At 53.8% G+C, this 25625-nt stretch overlaps 1 protein-coding gene across 2 annotated transcripts in view; it reads right to left on the bottom strand.

The window, feature by feature from the left end:
* Nucleotides 1-25625, bottom strand: part of ZBTB16 (zinc finger and BTB domain containing 16) — a gene marked incomplete at both ends in the record, with an annotated part of 52282 nt that overhangs the window by 20056 nt on the left and 6601 nt on the right. For both annotated transcript variants that reach the window (XM_080631581.1, XM_080631580.1), the window contains one exon: nt 5524-5621. In XM_080631581.1, the coding sequence (XP_080487707.1) occupies nt 5524-5621 (98 nt within the window). The remainder of the gene's footprint in view (nt 1-5523; nt 5622-25625) is intronic.

The raw sequence follows: 25625 nt of genomic DNA on the forward strand, positions 1-25625 counted from the left end.
GGAAGCAGTAAAACATCCCCAAACCAGCTACAAACACCACTGCTTCACCTGCCTGCCCTTGCTGCTGCCCGGCCCCTAACTGGAGGGCTGCAGCCCCTCAACGGCCATGGTCTCCCAGCCCTCTCCCTGCCAAGGCGCACAGCAGAGGGGCCAGGCACAGCCAACGCCTCCTGCCCCTTCCCAACTCAACCTACCCGTGCCCCCATCCCTGGCCACGAGATCAACTTCCATGGGGCTGGAAGCCACGGGGCTACAGGGAGAGGTGCCCTGACAATACAAACTATATCCCAGGAGACAACAAGGGAAAAGGAAAATGAGTTGCAGGGAGCATCCTCTGGAGGAGGAGGATGGGTAAAGTGAGAGGAAGATAGGAAATAGGTGAGGAGGTGGGGGGGGGAGGACCCAGCCCTTCCCCACCGCGCTTGCAGCACACCGGCACTATGCGACATCTATGTCCCTCGCATCCCCAGCACAGGGGATTGACAAAAATTTGGGATCATATATTATTAACAGATTGTAATTGGCGAGAAGGTGGTGGTGGTGGGGAAATATGGATTAAAAAAAAAATTGCCAAGTAAATTTATGCACTGTCGTCGCTTTACTACCTAATTAATTCAGTAATTTCAAAAACAATTTTATTTATGTTCCATTTACCACATCAAAAGTGCAAAGAAAAAAAGCACCAAACCACAGTGTTGCTAAAATAATACCTCAAGGCGTCTATTTTTAATCAGCGAAAGGGAAGAAAAGGGGGGAAGCAGCAGCGGCGTGCCCTGTGCGTGCGCAATCTCTGCCGGGCAGACCCCCAACCCGGGCACAGCACAGCCGAGCCCTCTGCCAGCGCCTTCCTGCCTGCCCAAAACAGCGCTCCTCAAAAAAACACAAATCCATAATGGCCTGAGGCTCCTCTCCAATCTATTTTCTGCTCAGCTGGTTTTAAATGAAGTTATTATGAGTCATTAAAACACCCGCAAGCCTGTGGAAGTCAGCCAATTACAATTTTAAATTTAGCCTGTTCTCTACCCCATTCTCTTGTTTTCTTCTTTTGCCCACATCAAGCTGCTTTTAGATTTTTATTATTGCTGTTATTATTATTATCATCATTTCCCTTCTCCCCTGTTTCACCCTAGTGCAAGAGACAGCCATGAAAATCTCTGCACCAAAAAAATGTACCAGAGAAACCCAGGAAGGGCCAGAAAAGGATGGAGCTGTGGAGCAGGCTTGGATTTAGGAGGCAAAGAGCTTCACCTCTCCTCCCCCCAGGGTGCTATCAAAAGGCAATAACTGGATACAGGAAAAGGAGCAAAGTGCAGGCTTCAGGAGGTCTGAGAGACCCCAGAGCCGAGCCTGATGCCCAGCTAAGCCAGTAGATAGGATAAGCCCAGGCGTGCCACCGCTTCACCATCACCCCCTGCCTTCCTCTCCAGCTTCAGGGAGGGACCTGGGGGTCTTGGTGGTTCTCCTGGCCAAGCATCACGAGCATCACCTGAGTGCACGCGGACCACGGGCAGCTCTAATGGGAAGGATGCTCCAAGCACCATCTCATGCATCAGCAAGGCTTGGGAAAACACCTGGAACGATAGGGTGGGGGCTTGGGGTGAATGACAGGGGACCACCAGAAACATCACCACCAAACCTTCGCCAGCTGGCCCCACCAACCCCATGCCACATGGCGATGGGTGGAGCAGGGGGCATTTCCATGTGCAGACAGAGAAAAGCATCCTGATTTTGAGCCGAGGAGCCATAAGGGGCCGGTTCCTGCATCATTCCCCCCTCTCCTCATAAGGGGCTGGTTCCTGCACCATTCCCCCCTCTCCTCTGCTGCTCCCTCCTCTCGGTGGGTAGAAGATGACAAACCCCCTCCAAAGCCCTGGCAGGCCCGTGCGGCGAGCGAGCGAGCACGGCGCGTACTGCACAGCCCATAAAACTCCAAACAGCCTCCAGACACTCCTGCAATCGTCCTCCATCAAAACACTTTGTCTTGCATACAGAAATGCGGCGGGGCGCCGCGCGGAATACCAAATCAGCCCGTGACGGTGCGGGGAGGCGGCTCCTTGGCAACCGGGGGGGGCTCTGCAGCCGCGCGCTCGACAGGAAACAAAATCTGTCAAGCCTGTTGGGCAAATGATAAACATTAGTGGTATTAAAGGGAAAAAACACACCACAAAAGCCGCATAAATGGCTGGCGAGCGCACGGGGAGGGATGCACGGGGTGGGCAGGGATGGGGGGCTCTCGCCCCCCATGTACCCAAGGATAGGGGGGGCTCCAGCGTCACGACCTCTGGGGAAGTTTGGGAAGTTTCCCCCACCCATCAGAAATGGCAGCGATGGCCACGCACGTTCAGTGGTAACAAGGCAGAGAGATGCCCCTGCAGTGGGTTTGGTATGGGGAGCACAGCGACGTGAGGGGTCTGGGCTCCCCGCACCAAAACCCATCGGTAACAAGGGGCAGCCGAGAGGGGGGAGCGGGGAGAGGTGGCAGCGGGTGAAAAATCGATGTGTTTCATCAGGTAAGGGCTGTGGGGGGGTGCAAGCCACTGGCTCCGAGCCAGCACCCGGGTCCAGGAACTCAGCCAAAACAGGAGCTCAAAAGCAAACCATATTCTTCTGGTCACAGCTCAGGCTCTCGAGGCAGAGGGGATGGGGAGGGAGTGAGGGGAGGGGGGGAGAGAAATGTATTTTTCATCAGCCAGTGTATAATTTATAAACAGCATTAAACAGTTTTTGTTTTCTTTCTTCCTCTCCCCCGTGTGCGCGGCTTGGCCGGCAGTCAAGCCTGCATTAATTTCTGCTGTGGGTACAGTGTGTTCTTGGATGCACATCTGCGGATGATCATAAACGCGGGAACGCTGGCAGAACATCCAGACCTGCCGGCAGGCCGCTGACATCACCCGGGACTGAGCACGGGACGCCGGCCAGCCGCGGCAGGGGGGACGCCTGCCCCAGAGCCACCACCGGCCGGGGCGAGGGGCCCGAGCTGCCATCGCCCCACCGGCACCACGGGACAGAGGGGTGGCGATGGGGTGAGCCCCCCCTCCCCGACCGCAGCACTCTCCTGCAGCCCCTCCTAAGGGAATGGGATGAAATGAGCACATTTGGGTGCAGAGGGAAGCCCGTGGCTGTATGGGCAGGGGGCTGCATGTGTGCTGCCTGCGTGCTGCCCACCTGCATCCCTGTGCGCTGCTGGTGCTTGCCCCCGTTCATAGGGATGCCACGGCAGCCATCTCCGTGGCAGATACTTCTGATGGATAAGAGGCAAAGCAAGGGGGGGCAAGGCAGAAACCTGCCTTCCTTCCTCCCTGGCCTGGGGAGTAAACCCAGCTCAGCACAGGTTGGGAGGTGACTCGCACCCCTGGATGCCAGCAAGTGCACCCACCAAGCATCTGCTTTGGAGAAGCGAGTGGTGGCACCAGGACCAGCCTCCCTGGGTCACATCTAAGGCACATCTCAATCACACCACCACAGAGCCGGGTTCTCCACCTTCACTTCATTTTCCAGGGAAAGGGGCATCTCAGCATTGCCTTTACCAGTTTGGGAGCGCAGGGCTGCAGCACACAAGGAAAGGCTTTACCAGCATTAAAGGCTTTCCGTTTACGCTCCCTCCTGGAGTGTAAACATTCGGCTGAGTATCTACCTCGCACCTGCAAGGCCACAGCGGTAACACCACCGAGCACCCACCGTCTTGCGGGGGCACCACAGCCCCATGGGCTGGTCCCCAATTTAAATGCTCCTTTACCATCAGGTTTCTCCATAAACACTTGCCAACCTCTCCTAAACACAGCATTTGCTGCCTTTGGCACAGAGGGTTGCTGAAGGGGGGGCACAAGCCATCACCATGGGGTGACTTCCCAGTTAAACCCACCGTCCATGGGCGCCCTCAGAGCGCTGCTGCACCGAAAACAAGTCCTTGTGCAGCCGCTCCAGCACAACCCCACTTCATCCCGGGCCAGTGGAGGGGGAGGCGAGGGGAGAGGTGCAAAGGTCTCCTGCTTTAATAAATAACAGCGCTGGAATCCGCGGCGGCTGCTTGCGAGCCCTCCCCGCCCCCCGCCCGCCGGACCGGCAGAAATCATAACAACGAGAGCCCCGGCGAAGGCTGCGGCTGCGGCGCTTGGCTCTGTGCTCACTGTACATACTGTACCCACAAAGCTGGCTGCCCGCCAGCACGGGCTGCGAGCCAACGCCACCATAACAAACATGAGCTGCGCGCGCCAGTGAAGGGGGGGACCAGCATCCCGGGGACCAGCAATAGGGGGAATAGCATCCTGCACCCCAGTGATGGGCGGGACCAGCAACGGGGGGGGACCAGCATCCTGAACCCCAGCAATGGGGTGGGGACCAGCATCCTGGGGACCAGCAACGGGGGGACCAGCATCCTGCACCCCAGTGCGGGGGTGGAGACCGGCATCCCGGGGACCAGCAATGGAGGGGACCAGCATTCTGCACCCCAGTCTGCAGGGGGGAACCAGCATCTTGGGGACCAGCACTGGGGGGTGGGACCAGCATCCCAGGAACCAGCCCCCGTAGCCTGGTGCTGCCTGCAGGCCCCTCAAGGAGCTGGTGTCCATCCCAAAAAGTGTTGGGGTGGATTTGGGGTCGGGGCCAGCTCCAGCACCATGAAAAGCAGAAGACAACCCCTAGCCAGAAGGGACATGGGGAGGTACAACAGCCTCACGCTGCTCCGTTTGGTGTGGGCGAGGTATATCTCTGCCCTGTGCCCCTCGGTGCAGGCAAAGGGCAGTGGGGAAAAAAGGAACACTAAATTAGGGGAAAAAATAGGCAAAATCTATTAAAAATGTAAAATACAATCTAGCTTCCTTGCAAAGCCACCTGCAAGCGCAGCTTTGGCTTCAGTACCTGCATCCCAATGATTTGCCCTCAAAGGAGTGGGACAATGGCTCCCACCTACGTTTGAGCAGAGGGTCCTGTGGCCACCTGCACTTCTTCACCTTAACCCCTTGCTGTACAAGGGCCCATGTGCCCAAACATCGGCCTCCATTGACTTGTCGAGCACAAGCCTTCCCACCAGCACAGTGCTCCAGCCCTTCCCTATCTATTTAATTGAAGGGCCTGCATCATGTGAACCTGCTGGTTAGATTCATTAGGCAGAGAATGCCTAATTCCACAGCAGTTCTGCTAATGGAAGTGAAGTGGGTGCCTGTTTGCAGGGAGCATGGCGCTGGGATGCGCATGGGATCCGGCACTGTGGCGACACTCATGGAACAGGCGGGGCTGGACCAACACAACACGCAGCTGTGTGCATGCACAGTTTGTTATTCTGAGCTGCTCAGCCTGGAAAATATTCCCCAATTAAGGAATTGAAAACAAATTCCAAAAAAGAAAAATTAAATCCATCAAATTACTGGGCACGGGAGGCCAAGGCTGCAACGTGCTGCCCTGGGAAGCGCACAGCCGGCGCCACATGCTTCTGCTGACAGGATGTGCGAGCCCGGCAGGCGCAGCACCTCGGCACAGAGAGCCTCCTGCCCTCCATCCCACCCGTGCATCCCCATCCCGACCCACCTGAGTGAGCCAGTAAGTGCATTCGCAGCCGCAAGCTGTCGAGGAACCGCTTTCCGCACAGCTCGCATCCGTACGTCTTCATCCCGCTGTGCAGCTTCCTGGGGGACAAGAGAGAGGGATTAGTCCTCCTGTGTGGAAAGCTCATCCAAAACAACACTGATATTCCATGCACCCCCCACGCTGCCCTGCACTAGTCCTGGTTTGAGGAGCCCTGCAGGAAAGGCATGGATGGGAGGTCCTGTGTGACTCCCCATTGGTAAGGTTGCCTTCTCCTGTTTAGTGACTGTCATCATAACTATAGTTGCAGCCTTTAAATAAACCTGATGAATCTGAAATCAGGAGTTAATGCAAAGGATGTGTTGGCAAACTCCCCCCCACTCCATGCACCGACTGCTTCTGAAAAAGGTACTGTACTCCAAAGAAATAAGAATAAAAAAAGATTTTAAGAGGTTGTTTGTATGTGTTTGTAACTGAATCCCAATTTCCATCCAAATTCAGCATGACACAACTCATAAGCAGAAACCTTAGCCACAGCTCACAAACAGGAAACATGCCACTCACCATTTCCTGGCACCACGAGGTACAGACTGAGCTACGCCTGGGCACCTTGCGCAACCTCCCAGCTGCATCATCCATCCTGCATCATGCCAAGGGCTGAGCATCCCCCTGCACCCAGTTACCTATCACCGCATCTCCCTGCCATCGTGTGCAGTGGGTGCTGGGCTTGGCCACAGCAGCCAGACCCCACGCTGCTTCCCTCTCTTTGCTGTGAAGATGCTGCTGCTCCATCTTTGGGTACCCAACCACCATGGCATGCTGGAGCTCTCAGTGAACTGAAATAACCTGTAATGGGGCAGTGCTTGCATAGACCTGGGCAGGGGTGTTGCCCAAGTCAACAGTGACCAACCAAGCAAGCTCCAACTCACTCCCTGAGCCATCACTGCCTCCCAAGGGCGATCTCTCTCCCCAAACAATTCCTTCTCCCAAGCATCGCTCCCCTCTAAACCACCACTCCAGGAGCGTAGATGGATATGCAACACCCGGAACAGTGCTCATTCCTTTATTTCACCATGTTGGTGGTGATAGACAGACACTTTAGCAAAGCAACCCAGCCCTGCGCTCGATGGCAGCGTTGACAAGAAGCCCCCTGGTCCCAGATGCCTCCGTCCAGTGCGCTGGCTGCTGGAGCAGCCACACCTTGGTGGCCGCTTGCGGCTCGCGCCAGGCACACGTGCAGAGTTTCAAAATTGGATGCTGTAAACAGAGAACTATTTGTATGTGTTTGAGGAGCAACGCAGCAAATTGCTGCGTGCCGACCTCTGATCGCATCCACCATTTATCATCGCCCTGCAGCGAGACGAGCGTATTTTTACTGCCTTGTTGCCAAACACAAAACAGAAATGCTCTTGTCCAAGGCTGGATGCTGAGGTGGGGGGCTCAGGCTGTGCAAGGACCTTCCACCTGGCCCAGAGGGAGATTTACCTCAGTGTGAGCTGTACTTCCCACTTCCAAGTGTGAGCTTTACCAGTGTGAAGCTGCTGCTGCTTCAAGCCCTAGCAGGATCATCCCTTGCAGCTGCAGAGAGCCTGGAGCCCCAAACCTTCCCCTGTTGGGTGCTGTGCAGGCTCCAATTCCCCTGCAAGAATGCCCCTGTGCAAAGCAGCCAGCCCTGCATGCCACCCGGCCATCCCGCTTTCCAGGGACACTGAGCAGCAGCGCGGGAACTGCCGTACCATGGGAGGAGACCCAGTGATGTTCAGCAGAGGAGCAGAAAGCGAGCAGGGAGGAAAAGAGCAGGAGTTTGTTTCAACTCTCAACTTTGCTGTATAATGTAATTATTAATCAGGCTTGTCCTGAATTCACTGTGTCATAGCAGAGGATTAAGAGTCATGCACGAATTCAGGCCAAGAAGGTTTACAATCCAAAGGATTTATCTGCCTTGCAAAAATAAATAAACCACCAGCCTCCTGACAGACTGGGGCTGCCAGCAAGTCAGCTCAAGGAGCGACAACCTCCTCCGTTTGCATGTTTAATTAGGGACATGCCTGCCACGCTTCCCCGGCTCGGGCTCAGCTCGCTCCTGCACTTAGCGCTGGGTTTAAACCATTTTCCTGGGAAGGGTGCAGCATCCCTGTGCCAGCTCCCACCTCTCAGAGCCTTTCAGTGAATTAAAGTGTAGTTGGTTAATTAGTCCAAGGAAACATGGAGGTTTGGAGGTTTTCTACAGTGAGTCTCAAGAAACAGGGAAGAAACAAAAGCACAAGTCTCCTTTCTCTACGTCGCTCAAGCCTATAGAAATAACAGCCAAAGCAACCTTGCTCTGATCATGGATACCCAAAAGCCGGGTCAACCCGAGACCACCTTCCTGGGGCAGCCATTCATCCTCTATGTCCATGGTGAGATGGGCAACAGCACAGGCCAAGCCAGGGCATGCGGGCAGACCTCCATTCCCGCCTTCCCCAGCATGGAAAGGGGAAACACAAGAGCAGGGTGCCCAAAATCCGCATGTGCGGATCCCTTTCCCGAGCCTGTCAGCTCCTCACTAACCTTAAGGCATCAGGTGCTCCAAGAGTAATTCATTTGCAATATCTCTATCAACAAATTTCAGCAGCAACAAAAGTTTTCCGTTCAGCGCCTGCCTGCAGGACGATCTTATCGCTCACCATCTTGCACGGTCCCTTTCAACAAGGTCTTAAAGTGCTTTATCTGCTTGGTTTCCCGGTAGCAAAATATGATTGAAATGTTCTATTTCTGCTTGCCGGATTAAGGAGATGTTGCAAAACTGCACAAAAACCTGGCAGATGTAAGCAAGGTATTACGGCTGCTTGGGCTGTTAAGATCTGAGGGGAAAGATCAATATGTGCTTCTAAAGTTGTGCCTCCAGAAAGGGGGGCGCAGGGGGAGTTGAGGGTGTTAAAATACATCACAGCTCTGCAAGGCTGCCCGAAGTCGAGCGCGAACAGATAAACTATGTTTTATTATTCCAACCTGATGCTGCTCCACATACTCCCCTTCTCCTGCTAGGTCCCTGCGAGTGCATCAGCTGAGAAGACACCAGTGGGATGGAGAGCAGCAGCATTGGGGAAAGCACCTTTCCCCAAGTAATTCCCACTCAACACAATGTTCAGGGTACACAGAGACATGACGATGGCCAATGCCTCCAGGTCACAGACATTCCTGGAGGATGCTCCAGCATCCACCCTCTGGGACAAGGGTGACGGGGAATCCTGAGGCTGGAACCGACCCGAGTGAGCTCTGGTGTAGGGCAAAGGGCTGTCCAGGCAGGACACAAAGTGGTGCTGGGGCAATGTCCCCTCCCCACCCAGCGCCGGCAAACAAAAGCCAGGAGGGAGGCTGGCCCCTCGCAAGCTGCCGGTAATTAAAAGGGCCTGTAAATGCTCCGCAAGAAGCACTTCAAAGGGACAGCGACTCCAGCGAGGCCATGCCGTGTAAAAATTATGAGCTCTCCCCACAGGGTGCTTTGTGTGAAGGGCCGGGATCGGTGGCAAACGCCTCTGCCCGCTCCCGGGGGATGCGGGGGCTCAGCGGAGCATCCCAGGGCTGCACTGGTACCCAAAGACCCTACACGCAGCTCACCACCAACATCCAGCATCCAAAGACCTTCTGCTACTTCTAAGGGGCTCCCATTTCCTGGCCCCTCCCTGATGCCACTTTTGGGGAGTTGGGAGGAGACTCCCTCTCCTCCCCTCTCCTCCCTTCACGCCAAAAAAGAAGCATGGCTTTTGGCCATTTGATTACTTTTAAGTGTATATTTTCCCCCTCAAACAGAGTGAATACAATGGTTAGGAAATTCGACAGAAAACTATTCCGAGCCATTTATTGCCTTAATGCGCACCTTTGTCCAACAGGCAGTTTTGACAGGAGCGATAAATTCCAAATTTATGTCAACAGAGCATATGTTGAACACCTCATTTCTGAGCGAAAGCGGCATGCTGCCCCATAAATCACCTTTCTGTTTGAAATGAAAGTAGATTACGGGCCCATGTTATTGAGCAGTTAGAGCCATAGTCGTATAAATCAGAACTTTTAACTCCAGGCGATCCGTTCTGCAATTAACTAAAGGGCACTTTGTCATCTCCGGGCTGGGGCGCAGCTTGGCAGGGCAGCCGGCTACTGGGGAGAGGCATAGATCCCCTCCTCACCAAGGAAAGGCTCCACCACAGCCAGGCTGTGCTCCATACCTGTTGGAGCAGGGAACCCTAAGGCAAAGCCCCGAGCAGGGTGCGCTGCTGCAACCTGCCTGGCCTCTGGACACCAGCACCAAGGGGCTTTGGTGGTTTGCACAGCACTGGCTTCATCCCTCCTGGTCCATATTTTGGCAGCCAGCTCAAGCTCAGCAGGGGAATCATGAGGCTGCTGCATCACAACAAAACAGCAGAGTACCAGGAATTTACAAGCAAGACAAAAATACATATTAGTGCAACATCAAGAGTCCTGCACTGACTCGGAAGCGAAAGGCAGAGAGAGAAATCTGCTCTCCTGAATTCTGCAGTGCATCCTGCATCTCTCTTGCACCTCCCAATGCCTGTGCAACAAGTCAAGACCCTCATCCTGCTGCATGCCCCCTGTCCTGTTGCGCTCCCCAGGGATGTGGATGAGGATGCAGCCACAGCAGCTCAGCCCCACACGTGTCAATGCGGGGCTGCGAGGGGCTGCAGCGGGCGAGGGGCAGGTTACTGTCTGCGGGAGCAGCAGCACTATAAAAAGATTCAGACGCTAAGTATTTCCTTTCCTATAAAATATTCATTGCTGTGCATGAGAGCCGGGGAGCAGAAACCTCAAGCGGTTCTAACTTTGTGCCGCAGCAATAACAGAGTTTTATAGGAGCCTTCTGATTTTATTTATACTGGGCTGTAACGGTGGTGCCCTGGCGGAGGGGAGGCTGCTGTCGGTGCATCCCCATCACTGAGTGCACGGTGCACAGCATTGGACACCCAAACTGCGACCAGCGGCTTCGCATCCCCAGTGCAAGTGGGTTAAGTAGTTCCCCCAAAACCACCCCACTGCCTGATTCCCACCCCGCGCCTCCCTCACCCTGGCAGGTCGATATGAAAATCCATTCATCCCTTGATCTATTTTATCAAGATAGAGGCGGCAGTGCCACGTCTCATTTGCAGCGGGGATCTCACGGAAAGCCAAGGTCAGCAGGCAGCAAGCTGCCTGCAAAACCACCTCGTACACCCTCTGATAGGAGCTGTACATCCGTGCTGGGGAGGTGATGCACCCCCCAACACCACTATTCATGACACTGGGTGGCAGCGGCCCGGCCATGGGATGCAGTGCTGGGGCCACACGGCTCCTGCACAATCACCGCTCTGCCCTCACTCCCAGCCAGAGGATTAAAATAGCAGGAGAGCTATTAAGGGCATGGGGAAGGGGGAAGGGAGCAGAGACCTTCCTTTCGCTTTAATAAATTACGAAGGAGAAAATAAATAAATAAATAAAGTCTGCCCTCAACCCGCTCCTGCTGCTCAAAACAAATATGAAATAAATCTCACAGGGGCTGGAAATAAAGATTTTACTATTTCTGAAGGGTTTTTTTTAAAGAAGGGGGTGGAGGGCAGACCTATCAATAGAGTGCACTGGAACGCCCTGCCCGTACTGTGTTTATATTTACCATGAGCTAATTTATGAGCCCAAACCAGATGCTGTGGCATGACATCATTTCAGCACGATGCCAACGCTGCTTCCCCTTTGCTAAAGGGCTGAAGATCCCTCCTGCTCTGCCTCACCTTGCAGAGAAACCAAGCAACAACCGCCACTGGCATGACCTAAACCCCTGCACACAAACAGATGTGAGTTAACACTGCAATAGGGCAGAACCCCCCCCCCCCATCACCATTTACTGTCTGCTTGGGCACTGCACACGCTGGCAGCATCTTCCACCGGCTGCTCTGACTGGAACCCAGAGCAGTGCCTGTTCAGGCCTATGGGCTGGGGAAAGACAAGCCAGCCACAGCAAACAGGGCAGCAAAACCACTATTATTGAATTTATTCCACTGCCCTGCTTTCAGATCAGTGTTCAGTATTCATTATTGAACAGGACTTCCCAGGACAGAGCTTTATCGCCATCAGCACTCCCCTTGTGTGTCTCAGCCTGCCCAAGGAAGGGGATCAACAGGCTCACACTGAGATGTTCCCTAGTGCACTATCTCCCATCCACTGCAGATGGACCACACTGGCACAGATCCTGCCCCAGCTCCAGACCCAGCCTTGGCTTTCAGAATGGGATTTGGAATGCTGCTATGACACAATTCCGTCTGTCCCAAAGGTCCACCGAGCAATAGAACCAAGTGGCAGCGTTGTCAATACTCAAGACCAATGAGAAAAGTTCCACAACTTCACACTGTCCTCATCAGGCCTGAGTGCAGCCACCGAGGGGTTAATGCATCACAGCCCTGCTTAGAATAACCAGCGCTAATTCAGCTCCCAAAATCATCATCCCCATTCTCTGGGCATCTGGCAATGCTGACGTACGGAGCGCGGGGGAGAAGGGAAGAGCACCGACCCTGCAGGGCTGTGCTGGGCATTGCAGCCGCTGTGACTGGTGCTGAGCAAACATGACACGGGTGTCAGAGGCGCCAGGCGCAGCGCCGCGGGAGCTCGCGCTCCAGAATAACACACAATCCCAACAAAAAGGCAAAGTGACCTTAGCGCCGAGTACATCTGCGCAGCAGCGGCGTGATTATGCAGATGTTTGGATTCCTAATTCAGAAATAATAAGCAGTTCATGGATTCCAAGTTTAAAAATATATTCATCAGCTGGTCCTCTTTGCAGCACGCGTGCCGGTGGAGCACCAGCACAGACCGCAATGGCAAAGCACCAGCCTCGGCCAATCATCCCTCCTCACCCCATGGGATGGTCAGGATGCCTGGCTTTGGACAACCTGGTCTAGTGGAAGGTGTCAGTGCCCGTGGCAGGGGTTAGGACTCGATGAGCTTTAAGGTCCCTTCCAACCCAAACGGTTCCATGGTTCTGTTCTAGACACATGGAAAGCACTCAGAACAGTGCATCAAATGCTTTCCAGGAAGGTGACAGGAAGGGTCCTAGGGTGGTCCAGGCAGATGGGTGCTTCCTTCCTCTCCTTACGGAGCTGCAGATGCCCCTCCCTGGCGCATCCCTGGGAACAGGCACAAATTCCAGGCAAAAGCTGCTTTTCCCACGAGTGGCCCAGATCCCAAGGAGTTTCACAAGGTAATCAAATATGCAAGAGATTCAACAAACTAATTTCGAGCACACACCTGGGGTCCTCTGATAATGTCGGTTGTGCCTATGCAGCACAAGGATTAAAATTTCATAGAGTCATGATTTCATCAGTCGCTAAACTACAAAGGATTAATTAACAGCCAGGGAAGAGCTCATGGCTTGGAAATACAGTCTTAAGGAAAGTATCTATCTCCCCTCTCCAGATGTCAGTGCACAGACGAATACAGCACTTTGATGAAAACACTTTCTGATTATTAGCAACTCCAAAACATGGCGGCTTTTGGCTAGAGTTAAGGATGCCCAATCCCTACCTGCTGCTGCCAGCTCCGTGTGCTGCCCCGTGCCCTCTTGAAGCACTGCTGCAAGCTCCCATGATGCGGGTATCAGGCACACAACCAGGTTCTACCCTGTTTCGGGCATCAGCAGAGATGCCTCCTCCATCAGTGTCAACATTTGCCTCCAGGCTGAACCCTGCCAAGCAAACCTCAAATGGACCTGTGGCACTGGAGAGGCGATGGGTGCAGCGTGTGCGGTGCGAGCAGAGAGCAGCAGCAGGTCCCCTGCCTTTCCTGGGAAGATGAATTAGGGAGCTGTCAGCCAGGGACAGCAGCAGCAGTCGTGTTGCTGTAAAGGGGCAGTGGAAGTGTCTTTGATTAATGAAACCATAACATCAGCTGTTCACAGCCCTTCTTGGGCAGGGAGAGGTGCCCTCGGATGGGATGGAAAAGCCACACTCCAAAAGGACTCTTGGAACTTCTCCTGGCCAAGAGCTGGCCTCCTCCTGCCCCCACCAGCACCGCAGCCTGTGCCCGGGTCTGTGTCACCGCCTCAGGAGTTCCTGGGGCTGATGAAGAACTAATTATTTCTAATTAGAAGCCAGGAGATGAACATTATGCACTTTGTTAAGCCAGTAAATTAATGCATCTGAACTGCACTGGGCTTTGGTGAGAGCCCAAAGTGCCCAGGGCAAGGAGGTGGCAGCAGGAGGAGCGACACAGTGGCACCACAGCCTGGGGATGGTGAGCCAGGCACGCCAAGCCCTGGCACCATTTGGTTTATGTCCAGTATTGGCATCAATAACCAGCAACCAGCCAGGGAGCACCACAGAAGGGTTCTTCCCTCCTGAAGATGCCAACTGCCCTCTCAAGATGCTCCAATGACAGCAAAGACCAGGATCACCAGGAATGTGGGGACAACTGACCAGGAGGACAAGGAGTACTTTCACCTGGGCTGTTTGTGCAAACCACCCAGTTTCCCACCCAAGTTCCAAAGGTGGAGACACAAAATGCTCATTATCGGACACTCAGAGGCACAACGTTGTGCTGCGGAAAACAAGGGAGGTGCAAGTGGGGTGGGAGATGCTGGAGCCCGGTCGAGCAGGACAGCATCCGTGCGGACAGCCGGGATGGAGAAGGGAGCCAGGGCTTGGCCTGAGGCCAGCGCTGTCCAGCCAGCAGCAAAACCCTCCTATGGAAAACATATTTCTGGGGAAGGACCATGGGAGCAGGAGGTGTCAAACAAGCCCTGGTGGAGCTGCCGGCATGGCGCGGTGTGGCATGGCATGTGGGGCTGCCTGCATCGCCTGCGCAGTGTCTGGGTTGGCCTCACTCCCGGAACCGCACAAACATCTGCACTGGAATCATGCTGGAAACTTGTCATCTCATGGAAGAACAATGTGAGCAGATGCTGCTGGCTGCAGGCAGGCTCCAGGCAGGTTGCGGGCAGTGCCGCACTGGGGCACGGCAATGGGGACACGAGGCTGGCAACTTGCTCCTCGGAGGTTTTACGTCCTGCATGAGCCGGTGCAGGACCAGAAGAGCTGCCTCGAGGGCTCTGTAATGAGCTTTGCTCAGCCCATGACTTGTTTTGCTTTAAAATAAATAAATAGGCTCTGGGCGAGCCAAGCTGGGAGCGGGACGCCAGCGCTGCCGGCACGCTCTGCTCCCCGGCCCCGGCCAAGAGAACGCGGCGTCCTGAAGTGAGGAGCCGGGCGTTGCTGCCGCCTCCCCGAGGAGCCTTGCTCACCACTCACTCACTCAGAGCCTCACCCCCTGCCCAATGTGCACAACAGGTTCCATGCAAATTTGGCAGCTTTTAAATTATAGCATTAATGAAAGCAAATAAAGGTAGTTAAAAGGCAATTTGCTCAATTGGTGTTAATATTTAAGCACAGCATGTGTAAAAACAAGATCGCAGGATTCGGTTGCCCCCTGAGAAAACTTTTGGTCCCGACTTTCCAGCAGAAAGGATGGAGTGCACCCAGTGACAGCTCCTACTAAACCAGACTGCTCCAAGCCCTGTCCAGCCTGGCCTTGAACACAGCCTGGCCCAGAGTCCCACCACTCTCACAGTAAAGATTTTCTTCCTTATATCCAACCTGAACTTCCCCTGTTTCAGTTTGAACCCATCACCCCTTCTCCTATCACTACAGTCCCTGATGAAGAGCTCCTCTTCAGCATCCAAATGGTAGTGGTAACACATTCTACAAGACAAGCAGCAACAGCAATCCAGCATCAAATTAACATGGGCAGAAAAAGGCCATTATCACTTCCCCTCACCAGACAGGGAGCAGGTCCTCAGTGGAGGAAGCAGTTTTACACTACACAACACAAAGGCTGCAGAACCGCTACAGCTCCTCCGGTGTGTGAAGCATGGCTCCAGGCAGCTCGCCCCTTGGTCAGAGCTGGCGCTTGGCAATGCCCTGTTTGGCGGGTTATGATGCTCCCGCATAAACTCGCTTTCAAAACAGGAGCCGCCGGTGAATGAGACCTCAATTTCTAATGGTTGGAAATATTTTGTACACTCTGCTGCTCCCTCTGTACCCCTTTGTCGGGGCCAAGGTCTGCAGGCTAAAGCGGGTACCAAAAGACCATCTGTAGCTCCCGTCTTTACAGAGGAGTATAAATAGGGGGATGAATGAGCACAGGAATTAATGAATGATAAAGCCGTATGGTCTCAGTCAGCCTCCTACGCCTGTATGTGGTATTCAAACCCTCCCAGCCTTCTGCCACAAAGAGAGGTTTCTAAGCTACAAAAAAAAGGGAAAAAAGGGGTGGGGAGGTGGTGCGTGCAGGTTTTTAACAACAAACCCTGGGACTTGCCTCAAAGTTCCCACCGGGTTTCCCTGCTTCAATGTGGGGGAAAGGCAGGCACACGTTAATGCAGAGGGGAAGGAAGAACAGGGGTTCCCCCCTCACCAAAGCTGCCTCCAAAACCCCCTTTGATAGCACAATGACTGCAGGAGAGTCAGCTCTGGGCTCCTCAGTGCTAACAGGCTCCAGTGACGGGGTTCACACCAACAACGGCAGGCAGGTTCTGGATGATCCGCCTGGACCAACTGCACCACCATCCTCTTCACCAGCCTTTGGGGTGTCCCACCCCATCCATTTGGTACTGAATAATGGTGCCTGGTAAAGGCTAACAACCCTGAAAGGCCCAAAGGGGTGTTCAAAGCACAGTCAGGGTGCACCCCATGCCCATAGGCGCATCATTATAAAGCAGCTCCATTAAAAACACAAGATAAGAAAGCCGAGGCTAGCACAGGTTTGAGGGGTGCTTGCAGATATGAAACCAACTTCCCTCCAGCCCTGCTCGCTGAGCATCCCCAAGCACCCAGGGCAGACCCTGACCAGCAACCGCGCCACACGTACCAAGTGCTGAGTGATGCCGACCCGCTCCCTCTGTAGAGAAGATGCTCACGGTGCTGTGAGCTGGAGATTAACAGGTAACATCCATGGAAAGACAAGGACATGGACGGAGTCACTGACTTCTCTAGCTAAAGGAGGGCTCCTGCCAAGGTAAACCTAGGATCAACTACCCCAAATCTTCTCAATTCCTATTCAAGAATCAGGGGCTGCCGGGGGTGGGAGACAGCTTCTTTCCAAAGCAAACCACAAGAGGCCGAGGCAGAGGCAGAGGAAGAAGCACGGCATGCCACTGGAACGCTACTCTTATTTTAAGAGCCGTCATGTGTAAAGCATTAGTGTTTTTGAAATTGCATTCTCGAGTTAATTAAATGGACAATCTTTTATACATAAAAAGTGAAAGCACGCAATTAAAAGCTAGGCGAAGAGAAAGCGCCTTTCGGAGTTGTCACCACTCCCTGGTCCTGATGGAGCATACCGGGATGCCACTGTCCAGGCTGGTACAGCACTAGGGACACTGCCTGCACCATGGCAGTGTTTACTCACAGGACCCAACATCACAAACCCTGCGCTGGGGTGAGGAGCTGAACCATTCCATGGGCCCTTTTCCCCATCCCGAGCTGCCCATGGAAACCACCTGCCCTCAGCTCATGGATTTCCTACATATGGGGATGTTCACTGGCTTGTGATGGTGTGAAAACCCACCGCAGTTATCTGTGCTGCAGTAAACCATCGACCTTCAATTTTTGGCAGGAGGTAAAGTTCACTATCAATTGGCCCCACCGTAACCTGTTTATAATTACCATTATCTCCCAGTTAATCTTGTGAGAGGTCAACAGTTTTACAAAAATCTCACAAGCCGTGTCTTTTACCTCCCAACTTCATATCTGGGTCAAGAGGTCAATTACCGCAGCTTGCTGACGGGAGATTTCCCAGGAAAACTGGCTGCTCCCACCCCAAAGCCACATCGGAGCAGGGGGATGCAGCCAGGCGGGCACCGACCCTCAGCACAGACACAGCACCCAAACCTTCGCAGCATCTGGGCTCTGAAGTCAAGGGAAAAGATTCCTTGCATCAGGGCTAGTCCAAGCCACAAGATGAATGGGGTGGGGGCCTCCACCACTGGTTGGGCATCCCCTGCGCACAGGGATGCAGTCAATGGTCCTCAGCATCACACTAGCCACATGGTTCCCACCAGTTCGTGTGGCACCACACTCCAAAGATGCCAGCCTCCCCCCATGCAGCCTCCATTCCCAGGTGCACAAATTGAGCCTGTAAACCCCTGTACCAGCTACAGGGAGGTGACAAATGGAAGTGGAGCAGAAACCTGCAGGGGGGCTGGGAGAAGCCCCAAAGATGGATGAAGAGACAACCCAATCTCTCATCCTGCCAGCCTCCCCATGCTCACTATCATTAAATACCTGCCCTGGGACAGGATGCTGCTGGGTGGCTTGGGGAGCAAACCTGTCCATAGGTGCTGCTGCCACCTCCCCTGCGAGGGCAGGCTGGGTTTCAGGGGAGGCCTGGGCACGCAGAGCATTGCTCAACTGCTCTGCAGGCAGGTGTCATAAACAAGCAGGCACATGGCAAACACATCGATTTCCCAGAGCTTATCGCGCAGCAACCAGTGCTCAGTTACCAGGCTACTTTAATATGTAATTTACTGCGAGAAAGCAGAGCGGGGCTGAGGGAGGGCGCCTGAAATATTTGCCACGGGATGGATGGGGTGGCTGAAGGTGCCGCAGGCGAGGCCTGGCCTCTCCTGCCTCCCGCCATCCTCAGGATTTCTCAACGATCCCAAACTCCCCAGCCCTCGCTGCTGCGATGGACTGTTTACACAGATGCTATTAATCTTCTTCTGCAACTGTTTACGCTATGAAAATAAAGTCTCAGCCGCCCGGGCTCTCCGTCTCCTTAATTTAAATTCAGATGCTTAATTTCTGTCAAAACAGAGCCCTCCGAAATTACCTCCATCCATTCATTTCTGGTGCTCCACTTGCCTTGTCATCTGAGTGCCGCCCAGCAGAGCTGGGCCGGAGCAGGGAAAAGCAGCTGCTTTCCCAAGACTTCTCCAGCCTGCCCAGGACCAGCCATGAAAGTGAAGACCAAAGTCAGACCATTTCACACTCCCAGCCTGTGGGAACGCTGCCATCCTGCACCCGGTGAGCTCCCCTGGACCAGCAAAACACACTGGGCAGAGGGGATGCTTGCCCTAAGTCAGCCGCTGCGGCCCCACAGCAAAAGCAGGAGCCACTGCCTCCAGCTAACAGAGCCAAGTCACCATGGCGAGGTGATCACCCATGTCTGGATGTGTTTCACCAGCCAAGCTTTACTGAGGAAAGAGCTTCACTTTTCCTCCCTGGCACCGCCAGCCTGCACGGGAGGGTATTTTGCAGAGGGACCTGCAGGAAGTTCGCCTTTTCGGAGCACTGAGCTTTAAAAATCCTCTTTCTGCAGTGCCTCTCAGTAGATCTTTTGGAATTTACAAGATAAATACTGGTAATTTGATTCTTATCTTCTTCAAATCCAATTCTAAGGCAATTCTGTGTAAAGGACACTAATTATAGCTCGAGGGGAAAGAAAAGGTAACCCATCAGTGAGAATGCACTTGCAACGTTCAAAGGGGTATGGGACACTGAAAAGTTCAATACATTTCAATTCTGCTCTTCCAAAAACAATAATCTGTTGGGTAACAATTATCCTCTGCACCCTTCCAATCCCTGTCATGTACTTTGGTGGTTGGCCAGGCCTGTGGCAGAGGTAGCAGCACCCAGGTCTGCACCCTGCAAAGTGCAGAGACGCTTTGGTCTCTGCAGGTCTTCTAAAGGCTGCCTGGCATCCAAGAGCAAGGCCAAGAGGGACAGCAGTGCCAGGGAGAGCCAAGCCTTTAGGCACAGACACACTGCTTATTTCCCTGGCGTTATTTACTAATGAAAGTCACAAGTTTATACGCATAGGGGAAAGTGCTTGGCAACATACACTAAGTGTAGCAAACCCATTACTCCTTAGCCCAAATACTGCGCATTCTCCAAACCACACACCTAAACACAGGCCATTCTAGCAAAGAGCCCAGCTCCCAGGCTGCTGCTGAAGAGCATCCCTCCGAGGAGGAGAAGGAGGATAGTGGTGAGACCACGCTGGCTGTCACCACATGACACTGTCCAAACGTTACAGCACCTATAAAATAATAAAACCCCAACCCCAGGATGCGGAGCCAGGATGTGGCAAAAGATGATGCAGGAAGAATCAAAGGGATTTGGCAATCCAAACAGGGTCTTGCTTAATGAGCTGTCGCTCTACAGAGCCCTGCAGAAAGGCCCCTGGACCCAGAGAGGAGCTGGGATCCAGAGCACAAGCGGCTGCAGCATCTCAACAGAAGAAAGCTGAACTATTACCTGGGCTGAAAGATCAGGATGGCAAAGCCCATGATTTATTCATCCTGGGGGAGGTAGGAGAGTTGCTGGTTCTAAACTGGTGGGGGACTGGCCCTAACATCCATCCTCACCATCCCTCCGAAGGCGATGCGATTATTTAACACGGTGACACATGCAGCTAACTCATGTCTGACCGCGCCAGCACGGGGCAGACACTGTACCAGAGGTGACCAACACTAATTGAAAATACAAGTGCTGTGGACTGGAGCAGAAAAGCTGCCTCAGCACTGGCCCTCACTGCAACAGGTGAGAGCGATGGTGCACAGACGACAACACACACATGGTAAATCAGTGCTTTGCTGAGGCTGCACGCTGGGGATGGGCACAGTGGGCAGCAGAGCCACAGTCCATTCCGCATCCTGAGTCACAGACCCCATGCAACATTGCAGCCAAAGGACAAAAAGCACCCCAGCCCACTACAGCAGCTTTAAACCCAGCCTTTTTCCTTTTTCCCAGCATCGTGTATGCAAATATTTCCTATTACCCTGTTTCCATGATTCAGCAATTCAAGTCCTGGTAATAAGAAGTGTGGTAATCCACACATTTGTGAGAAAGAAAGGCAAATTCACGCCTTCAATGACTTTTGAGAGCTGCACTATTAAGAAAAGACATTTTCCTTTTCTCGCACTGCAGGAAAAATACAGTTATTTAAAAATGGCAAAAGAATCGGCTCATTAGTTAATAACAGCGACAAAACCCCTACCACGGGAAAACCACGTGGCTCAGAGCGAAGCAGGAATTACACCAACATATGTGGAGAAGGAAACACCCCCATGTGTGCCCGGCCCCAAACCGTAACCGAGTGGGAAGAGAGGAAGGATGGAGCTGGGCTGACCCCAGGGATGCCTCGCTGTGTCCGGCCACTCTTTGTCTGCTCGTCCCTGCCCCTGCCTGGCTCTGGCCTTGTCATCGCTGTCGCTTCTCTTGCCCTCCGCTTACTTATGCGGAAAACGTGGTTTCCGCGTGAGCTGTCACAGCACAAAGGGCCCATGCAACGATGTGTTTGCTGTGTGTTACACCCAGCGAGGAGGAACTGAAACCCCCAAAACCCCACCGGCAGCAGCAGGAGACAGCGGACGGCACATGCTGGCGAAACACCACGAGGAGCATCCCCCTTCCCACAGTGGCTGATGGCAAAGCACGACTCTGCACAAGAAATCCTGCTTGCACACACACGTGCCATCCTTTTGGTCAGGTGGAAAATCACTGCCTCGCACCAAAGCCCAAAGGGGCTCAGTCCCATGGACTGAAAACACTCATCCATGGGCACACTGAGGACGCAAACCCAACTTGTGGCACACTCATATGAGAAGCTGCAGTGCTGAGGACTGGTGCCTGGGCCCAACCCACCCCAGAGACCCCCACCCCGGCCATACAAACACAATGAGTTGTGGGTTGCTTTAACTTTAGCAGGAAGAAAGTCCCCATCGCTCACCTAGGTCAGTGATCCTTATCAGCCCCCACCAACTGTATTTGTGGGTGGCATCAAACACCCAACCAAATTAAGCAGGAGAGAAGGAAACAGTTCCCAGCCCACGGTGCCCATCCGCTGCAGGGCAGTGAGCAACCAGGCTCCAGCACACTGGTACCCACAGTCCTCCCTACTCACATGCTGGATGAGTCCCTCTCCCAGTGGCAAGGTCCAACAGGAGCAATCCTCCTGGCTCTTGGGGAGCAATGCTCACACCAGTGGCACACAACCCACCATCCACGTGCACCACTGCACCCGCTCTGCTCCAGGGCAGCCCGCAGCAACTCCCACCCTGCTAAATAATGCATTGGCCAGCCCTGATGAAGGTGAGGGAAGGATGATATACATTCCTGGGCTGCTTTAAGTTACGTTTGGTTAGACGTTGAGGGAAGAGCTGCCTCCAGCTAAAGGGTCAGATAAGCCAGAAATCAATACAAGCGGTCGCCTCTGCATCCCGAGATCAAGACGCTGCTCCACAGCTCCCGTGGCCAGGGCAGGGCACGGGCAGCCTCAGTGGTGCCCTGCTCCAGTGCCACTGACTGAGCAACCTGCCCCTGGGAGTTACTGGTGGCCCAGTTCCCACCAGGCACCCGTTTCCCACAGCCTCTGCCCTACACGTGATCTTCCCAGCAGCCCCCAGCAATGCAAAGCCCAAATCTCCCCAAAAAACCCCAACCAAGTGCTGCCCTTCAACCAGTGCGGCATCGAGCCAAAAGGTGTGGCAAAGCCGGAGCGGTGCTTCCCCATCCCTCCCCCTGAGAGCAAGAGGACACAAGGAAGCAAGCCAACAAATCCTTTTTGCTTTTTATCATGGCAAAGCTTTTCACCTAAGTCAAGATCTTCCCGAGGAAGATTCGTGCTGGAAGGAAGGGCTCTGCCCATGCAAGATAACCCACATGCAAGCCAAGCGGGAGCGCTGCACACTACAAGCACCTTGTTCGCAGAGGGGCCCTCCCCTCCCGCCCGCTCTTGGCACTTGGAATATTTTCTATGAGCAAGGGGAAGGAAGAAAGAGAAGAGGAAATCACTGCGGTAGTGGTAAAAATAGCAGAGCACCCGCGGGAGGTACGGGGGGTTTCTGCTCAGAGCCCTGCACCGTTGCACAGAAAGGGGCCCCCACGTGCACTCCCCAACCACCCCATGCTGTGGTGCACTGGGCTTGCCATGTTCCACCAGCAGGGAGGACCTGCTCCGGTGCTGGCGATGCTGTAGCACCATCGCCCATGTCCTGGGCGACCGCAGCGCGGTGCGAGCAGGATGGTGCACCGCTGCCGGCACGGGTGGAGGGGGCCGGCAAGGTGCAGGCGTTGCACAAAGCCTGTGCCTTATCTCTCCCGCGCCAAGGCAGTTTGTGTGTGTAGCGCAGAGGCTGCGACCGCAGCCCGTGCCCAGCCGGAGATAAGATCCATCACCAGTGCTTGCTGCACCGTGCTGCTGGTGAAGTGAATTCACACGCAGCCAGCCCGAATTCACACCATTTGTGAGCCCTTTGCTGGCTCTGCCTGCACCCAGCATCCCCTCTGCACATCCCCTCGCTGCTGTGCCCCCAGCAGGATGCCCTTCTCTGGACCAGCTCAAGCATCTTGCTCCAGACCCATGATGCATCCCACCAATTAGGATGCCCTGAATCACAGCCGTCCCTGCTCCTGCGCCAAAGCAGGTCCCAGCAAAGCCAATGGACCAACAGCGATGAGCTGGCCAAAAAGCCTCGTGCTGCCACGTGTGTGCACTTTCAAGAGCACTGAATGGGTTTTGGTTGGACTTTTTGGTGTACTGTGGTAAAACAGCATTTCTGAGTTGCAGGCTTCATGCGTTTGGTCTGCACACGCCAAAATTAGTACAACCTGTCCCTAAATACCATAATAAAAAACATGTAGTAAGCACTTTGCCTTGATTTATGTCAGCACCGGTTTCAGGAGGATGAATCACGCTTCCTCCCTAGCACTCCTTTTAATATGATTTACTATAAATAATGCGTGGGGAAAAGAACAAGGGAAGGTGACAAAGGGCAAAGCGCACAAAGCTCAGCCCCGTCCCCAAACTTGGCGGCAAGAGGATAAAAGCACTTTCAACAGTTGTGATGGGGCTGCAAACAGCATGTGGGTTGTAACTGGTGTAGTACCCTGTGCTCAAATGTGAATCTGAATCAAAGTTCAATGACAGGGGAAAGTGACGTGTTTGTTTTAGATCCATACATGTGTTAACTGCACTGTGCCTTTAGAAAAGCCCCTATTTTAAGTAATTCCACTTAAAAATCAACACAGGCTCTCAGCAATGGGAAACCACTTGTAGCCTTTGCAGAGCCCCAGCGTTGGGCATGGCGACATCTGCCATGCCGGGGTCGGCTGTGCCAGCTGAGGGGCACTATGCCAGCAGCCGGGTAGGTGGCTTGCCACTGCCTTTCTGCAGGAAAACTGGCTTGGCCCTGGTGGCATCACCTGGTTATCTCACGTGAAAGCGGGAGCCCAGCACTCTCCCAGTGGCAGTGCCAGCAGGCACCCTGCACCCATCTTTGTGCTCTTCCCAACCTCGTGAGCACGAGGTGATGGCAACGATCTGGTGTTCTGTGGGGTTGTTTTGAGTTTCTCTTTGTTTTTCCATTCAGTCGATGTTTGCCTTCTTTATAGGTCACCGAGGTGAAAACAGGCCTCCTCCTCCCTGCCGGAAGTGTGGTTGCAGGGAGATGGAGGTGTGTTTTGTTGGGGAGATGCAGAATCCCCTCCTTGGCACATAACTCAAGTGCCATGGCCCATTACATGTGCTGGGACCCAACAGTGCTCCCTGGCACTCTGCCTCACACACGGCGCACAGCAAGGCAGCCGCTCCTTGCACAGCACTCAACAGAGCACAGGGTTATCAGCCCGGCTGATACACGCCGATAACCAGCCCATCTCCCGTGCTGACACCAGCAACAAAGCAGGGTGTTTAACGCTGATTTATGGAGGGTGGCTCTAGCGAGGCTCAATGCGCCTTACAGTGCTCGTGCCTACGTGGAGAGGTATTTCCTCAATTGCATATCGCCGACTTGTTTGCTAAAAACGTGCCAATAAAACAGCAATGACACGGCGAAGACCGGTGGAAAACTACACCAGCCCAGCGGGGCGTGTATCCAGCCATAATCTACTTAAAATCAGTTAAGAACACTACAGCGAAAATGATACAGGCGGCCCTGGCCCCCAGCCAGCGCAAGTGCCCGGGCTGCAAGGCTCGCTTCTGCAATCCAAATGGTACAGCAAAGCTCCCTCCTTCAGCTGCACAGCGACCGAGCCCGCGGATGCTCTTGGCAGAAAGAGGAATTCACCTTCACTTGTGATAGCGCATGGTCCAACAGCACATCCTGCCCTCACAAAGGGACCAGCTGCTCCCCGCAGCACCCAAAACACTGCAAGCACAAACCAGTGCTCAAAACCCACACCACACGTTCTGGGAACATTTTGGCTTAGATAAAGATGATCCAGAACAAATATGCACACAACGTTCCTCAATACCCTGAGGCAGGTCTCGACAAGCAAGCTCGAGCCTGGGCAGTAGAGTCACGACTGCACTGGAAGCTCATAAACCATATTAGAAGGCGCACAACCACACGCAGATTTGCCTGCCTTGTTTGCATTTGGTCAAAGGGATGTACGAGCCCTGCTGCATCCCTCATCCTACTCCAATCTCTCCCATCTGAATTTCCCTACGTGCCACCCTCCTTGCAGCCCATCAAAAGGCTGCTTTGCAGCTGCTGGTCTCTACCAAGGCTGGAGCACAATCCCAGCCTGGCAAAGCCGAACAGGAGGTGGAGGATTCTGCTGCCTGCATTGGCATCTCCCATCAACCACCGACTGCAGATGCCCATGACAGCGCAGGAGGGAGCAATGCCCAGCAAAGGGCTGAACGCTCCATAAAGCACTGAACACTGGGCCGGGGGAAAAACCCCCTCGCAGGCAGAGTGACACAAGCCAGGACTGCTGGGCAAGGAGGAATGAATGGAATAGGCTAATTTACACAGGAAGTGAGCACTTACCAGACCCTTCATCCCAACACACAAAACCCTCTGCCATATCTGGAAGCAATTACACCCAGTTAACATGATCTGCCTGCCACTAAAATTAACTGCAAACAGAAATATTTTTCACTTTTGCAACAGGAGATGCCATGGCCCCGTGTTTGGCTGCCGGGAAATATTTAGTAATTACTCATTTAAAGCCTCTCTTGAAGCTGTCAAGGCCGGGGGGGGTGTGGAGTGTGAAAGAAAAATCCTGCTAATTGTGAGCAAAAAGGAAAATGCAGATCCTTTTACTCTATCCCAAGGAAAACAGATTTACGCACCAGTGTAACTA

Source organism: Psittacula echo, assembly GCF_963264785.1.
Source record: "Psittacula echo genome assembly, chromosome: 18".
Taxonomy (NCBI): domain Eukaryota; kingdom Metazoa; phylum Chordata; class Aves; order Psittaciformes; family Psittacidae; genus Psittacula; species Psittacula echo.